Source organism: Harpia harpyja, chromosome 4 (assembly GCF_026419915.1).
Source record: "Harpia harpyja isolate bHarHar1 chromosome 4, bHarHar1 primary haplotype, whole genome shotgun sequence".
In the NCBI taxonomy this organism is placed as follows: domain Eukaryota; kingdom Metazoa; phylum Chordata; class Aves; order Accipitriformes; family Accipitridae; genus Harpia; species Harpia harpyja.
The window spans coordinates 79,840,061-79,846,060 of record NC_068943.1 but is presented as its reverse complement, the minus strand read 5'-3'; the positions used below and the strand labels follow the sequence as shown (position 1 = coordinate 79,846,060).

Sequence of the window (6,000 nt, the reverse complement as noted above, 5' to 3'; positions counted from 1 at the left end):
CTCACCTGCAAAAATGTGCACGTACACAAACACAGGCACAGACACACACAGAAATGCACTTGTTCACACACACATTGGCAGACACTCACTCTCACATGTGCAGTTGCAAATGCAAACACGTAGGCACAAATACGCCCACAAGAACAGACAGATGCACAGACACACGAGGAAGCACAGCGTCCCCCAACATTCTGATAACCAGGACTCCACCAGCCAGCTCTCTGCCTCTGTGCCCCTCACCTTTAGGCAAGCCCTTGAAAGCCCAGTGTTAAAGAAGTTAAATCAGGCACCAGCCATCCCTGGTGGATTAATGACAGCAAAGGGCTTTTGTGGGTTGGGCAGAAGTGGTTCACCTGATTGTGTTCTCATTAGAGGAAAGAGAAAAGGTGGATTGGGGTCCAAGCTGCAGGGTCCTTTTTGGACATTCAGCCTGTTCACATGTGAAGTCCATTCATGAGAGACAAAGTCAAAGCTAGAGACAATCCCTATTGCTGCAGCTCCAGGGGTTGCCCACCTAACAAGGCAAAGAAATCCCAAAGTCTGACAAGGTCCAGCCAATCCCTGGTGATCGCTGTAGGGCAGTTGTGGAGGTCTGGGACCAGTTCCATCTTCAAAGCAGGGAGAGGTGCTGCCCTGACACGCTCACACATCAGCAAAGGGTTGTGTGTCTGGGCTGTAACCTGGCTCATTAGAGCTGATGGAGCTGCACTGCTGGAGAAGTCTGTCTCTGCATCGCCTTTTAGCACTGGAGCAGTCCCCAGAGCCACGGGCGTGGGGACAGGAGGCTGTGCCCAGCGCTGCACAGGCGCCAGGAGAAAAAGCCTTGTGCCCTGAGAGTCTCCTAGAAAGGCTGTTTTTTTCCAAGGGTCCTCACCTGGTCTGGAAGGCTCCTATGCAGGTCCCCCTCCAACCGTGACACGCCTCCCTTGGAAGGAGTTCAGCTCCTAACTATGCTCTGCAAGTGCAGCATCAGGAAGGAAGGTGCCAGCCACATGGGTTTGTTAGCAATCTTCTCAGAAAGCAGCTGCAACATTGCTTAGGCTAGTCAGCTGCTGCTGTTGTAAGGAAGAAATTTTTTACGATAATGGTGGTGAGGCACTGGAATGGGTTGCCCAGAGAAGTTGTGGATTCCCGTCATTGGAAGTGTTCGTGGTCAGGCTGGACGGGGCTCTGAGCAACCGGATCGAGTGAGAGATGTCCCCGCCATGGCGGGGGGTCGGCCTAGATGGTCTTTCAAGGTCCCTTCCAACCCAACCCATTCTAGGAGTCTCTGACAGCCCGAGCCATGCCCGCCACGGGGGGCTGCTGCTCTGCTCGCCGGGGCCACCTTGCACCACCCAGCCCCTCCGGGCCACGGGCCCCGGGGCGCTTCCCCTGCCGCCAGGCATTGTCGTCAGCATCAGCACTGCCACCGGCATCGAGCATCGCCATCGCAATCGGCATCCAGCTTCTTCCGAGCTTCTCCATCGTTTCCCACCACGGGATCTCTTCCGGTCCTCGGAAGCCATCCCGCAGAGGCAGGAGTTTGAGCCCAACACAGACACGAGACAATGACGTAGAGGTGACCGAAATCCTCAGGCTTTCTCCATAGGTCCCAGACCATGAGGCTGTTGTAGAGGATTTGGCTCCACACCAAATGCAGAGCTTTTTGGGGTGCAGGTGAAGTCCCAGAGATGGGATGAAAGCTTGGGCGTGCCTAGGGTCCGAGACACAAAGGGGGCTCAAGGGGTGCCAAGGTCATGTCTCAGAGGCAGTCAGAAAGAGAAGTGCTATGTTTCCCAAAGGGGTCGAAGGTCTGAGGTTTGCTGAAGCTGAAAGCCGTCCACTGACCAGAAAGATTTCTGTACAGCTGGTCCCCAGGGAAGCCCGCACGGCTCTAGTAGCTCACTCAGCTGTTCAAGGTCCATGCTCCCGGGCTGCAGAAGCAGAGGGGAAAACCTGGTTTCTGCAACGGCAGAGGCCCCTGTCCTGAACTGGCAAAGGACGCCTTCTCCAGGCATTCCCTGGATGGGCTTCCAACAGGCCAGGTTGCATGCTAGCCTCAGTGGTGGTGTCTGGGAGCCCAGGGCAGCACAAGCAGCTGTGCCCTTGTAGGAAATCAGACCAACTGCACTCTGAGATGTCTTTTTAAAAGGGTAGCCAGCCAGGGAAGTGATCCTTCTCCTCTGTCACTCCTGAGACCATGCCTGGGGTCTTTTTATTTCTCACTCTGTTTTGACCCTGAAAATTCTCAAGTACTGGAATGCACTGTTCACAGATATTGTACAGGCTCTGGCCTTGGAAATTTTCCAGGCATGACAGGCACAGCCCTGAGCAGCCTGATCTAATGAGACCTGCTCTGAGCAGGGACTTGGAGTGGGTGATCTGCAGAGGACCTATCCAACCTAAATTGTGCTATGGTAAGAGTAAAAATAGTGTGGCTACAAGGATTTGTTAAAGGCTACAAGGAAGGAGAGGTCAAATGCAGATCCTACTTGTTTTGAGGAAACCGAGAATGGAAGGGTTATGGTCAAGTGAAAGGACTGTTTAGTTGCATTTGAGTGGTTTGGGGTTTTTTTCCCCCAACAAGCTTTTCAGAAGCTGATTTATGAGATTTATGAGATGGGATGGGCAGTGTGGCTAGAAACGTCCTTTATCGGTTCCTGAGATATCTTCTCCTGAATAGAGGGAGAAAGTCCACAGTGCCTGGAGGGGCTGAGTGGGACAGTTGGTGTCTGCAGGGTTTGGGGTTGTTGACCATTGTGTTTGTGAGAGCTGCAGCCTTGGGGTGTGCTGAGAGGAGCTTGGGGCACCATACAGGAGCCAGGAGAGGCCAACTCAACCGTGGTCTTGAGGTTGGTGAAACAAGAGGCACGAGGCATGAAGGAAAGAGAGACTCCCAAGACGTTGCAGAGGAGGATGTGTCAGAGAGCTTGGTCACCAGGTGCATGTCTATCCCCCTTTAACCCCTCACCTTGGAAAAGCAAAGGTGGTGTCTGCAGGAGCAACACGTGTCCCTGCTGGAGGAGGGAGGACCACAGCACGGGCAATTCAAGCGTGCTAAGGAGAAGCATTTTGTCTTCCCTGTTTCATTCTTTGTTGCCCTTGCCAAGTCATTTCCGGCAGCTGTGCTCTCTCAGGGCTCTTGGTGGGGACGTGTGGCTTTTTTGAGTCTCTCTCACACATGCAGGAGGATTGGTCTCAGCATGCACCTCGGGTATCTCATCCTCGCTGCTTTCCTGAGGCAACCACTAGGTAAGCACTGGCTTTGACTGGAGGCTTGATTCCTCTTCCCCCCAGGAGACCCTCACCCCCTCAACAGTTCTCTGCAGGGAGCTGCTCTTGAATTATGGGCAAATGTTGGGAAACATCAGATCACACGGGTGGATTTGCACCTGCTTTCTCAAGATGCAGATACCGATGGAAAAGAAAAATGAGACCAAGAGGAAGCATCTCCTCTGCTGATCATCTTAGACCCCTGCCCTTCCTTGTCTCTTGCCAACCATCCACCTCTCTCTGCCTCTCTCTGCTGATCTGTCTGGGCCCAGCGTTTCACAGACATATGACTGCAGAAGCTCTTTGCTCTTTCAGCAGTACCTATTTTCTGACGCACAGGACTTCTGAAAGATGATGCAGGGACATGAAAGCTCTCTCATCCCACTCTCATTCTTAGGGTGTGCCAGTATCTCTCCTGGCTGGCACATGTCATGCAGCATGCCCTGGCTATCCATTGCTCCTGTGTGATTGCAATGCCAGGGCTTCCTTTTCCCTCCCCGCCCTTGACCTTGGAGCCTTTTGAGAGCACAGGGAATGGGGAGCAGGATGAAACTTCTCACAGGAGTTCCCGGGTCCCTCACCCTGCTGCAGGTGTCCTGGAGCCAGCACAGGAAGGCCAGGCACTACAGGCTCTTCCCTGGAGCCTCCAGGCAGTAGGAGAGTGAGGATGGAAGACCTGGGTGAAAGCACAGCTCTCTCTGGGGGTATCCCTGTGGGAGGTTATTGGCATTACTGTGCTATGGGATCCACGCTGAGCTGAGGTCTCAGACCTCCTGCCCAAAGACACTCACCACCTTGCTGTTCCCACCCATGGGGGTCTTGCTGCAGAGCAGGACACAGGGAACTTTCTCCTCTGGCACTTTGCATCCCCTCTTGTTTTGCATCTTGGAGCCTTTCCCTGCACAGCCGCTGACCCTTGCTTTCTTCCAGGCACCATGGGGCAGACCACCGTCACCCAGCAAGAAGGACAAGTCACAGTCAAGGAGAGAGACACCTTCCAGACCACCTGCACCTACCAGGTCACTAACTTTGATGGATTGCTCTGGTACCAGCAGAGGAAAGGCCAAGCCCCACAGCTTATCTCATATCAGGCAGCAGCTGGCCCCAGGCGGAGTGGCCGTCTCACCACATTGCTGAACACCACAGGGAAAAACAGCCTTCTCCAGCTGGAGGAAGTCGAGGTCTCTGACGCTGCCTTGTACCTCTGTGCTGTGCAAGACACGCTGGTGCAGGAAGTTTCCTTGGCTGTGCAAGAAGCCAGGGGAGAGAGGGCATTGGTTTGTGTGAGGCTGAGCTTGGGGGAAGGGGCCCTCAGCTCTCCCCTGGCAGTGTTGCTTGCCCTGTACACCCAGAGCTCTGCAGGTCAAAATCCTCTTCCAGGAGAGGACAGTGTCAGTGGCTTGAGAGGAAGAAGAAGGTGGTGAACGAGTCTCAGGTTCCCTCGTTTTCACCGTGGGTTATGTGGTTATCCTGCCCATGGCTTTGGAGAAGTGATGGGCAATGTAGGAGGTTGGGACCGCTTCTGCAATGGTTCCCTGCTGCTCTTAACTTTCTGGTTTTGTCTACTGCACATTGCTTCTTCAGGTATTCCTGCAAGCCTGTTCCTTAGAGTACCTGCTCTGGGATGTGTCCCTCGGAGGTCAGAGTTCAAAGTAAGACGAAAAATGTAAATAACATGCCACAGGACAACGCTCCTTCCAGGAATTACATGCTTACAACAATTTTGGAAAATACTCAGAACTACTCTGTGGCTCCTCCAGTTGCTGCATGCCTATGTGCTGTGATCCAGAGGACCTGCTGTCCCCCAGTGCACTGTGCCGGTCCTTGGAGGCCTCCTCATGCCCTGCCTCGTGGGCTTTCCCCAGCCCTGCCTCATTTCTTCTGCAGTGGGACCAGGCTGTACAACTCTGTACCAGAGCACAATGGGGGAAGAGACCTCCAGGCAGAGGTGGGCAACAAGCCCTGCCAGGAGAAGAGCCAGCTTTGAGGAAAGCTCCTTCATGCTCGGCAGAAGGCCAGGCACCACAGAGCAGCCATGGGGGCTTGGGCACTGGCTGCTGTCCTTGGGCTCCCTGTCTGGTGGGAGCTGGGGCTGTGTGAGAAGCATGAGGCCCCTGGTGTGTGGCCTGGCCAGGCTGATTTCAACATCAGCCTGTGAGTCACCTTAGCCCTGCACACCTGTGTAACTGCTGGGCTGTGCAGGGCACTGTTTGGGGGGTGGAGGGTGTAGAGGGTGTGTAGGTAGCATTCCCTTCTGCACAGGTTTGTCAGCTGTTGACCTCTCAGAGCCTCCAGCACCACGGGGCTCCTCACTGGGGGATAGCAGTGGTTGGGCTCCCCATCTGCAGGACCTGCTCTGAGGCCAAGGGGCCATACCTGAGCAGAGATGCCAGAATGCAGGGCCTGATCTCCACTGGCTGTGGAGCAGCTGAGTATGTCTTCCTCGGCTTCAAGAGGCAGTGACTGCAAGGGACCCATTGCCCTGTCTCCCACCCTCCCCTTCCTCTGCAAATGATGAAAAGTTCCCTTGCGTCCTCACCTTCTCCCCCCACAACCAAAGGCAATGCCTTTCGTCCTTGGCACCACGAGACAATGTCCACCAAGAAAAGGATTACGTGGAGGCAGAGGCTGTGATGCGGAAAACTTTAATGACTCTGAAGAGGGAAGGGAGTTCAATTCTAGAGGAGGCTGCCGGTGCAGGGAGAGCAATAGCAGCTGCTGAAAGTCTGCGCCCATTGCCCATGG

General features: G+C 54.4%; 1 gene segment (V, D, J or C); it reads left to right on the top strand.

The window, feature by feature from the left end:
* The first annotated feature begins 2,044 nt into the window (after positions 1 to 2,044).
* On the top strand, positions 2,045 to 4,867 carry LOC128140704 (T cell receptor alpha variable 1-1-like). The segment is given in 2 exon segments: positions 2,045 to 3,234; positions 4,186 to 4,867. Coding segments are annotated over 2 exon segments (543 nt in total).
* The last annotated feature ends 1,133 nt before the right edge of the window (positions 4,868 to 6,000 follow it).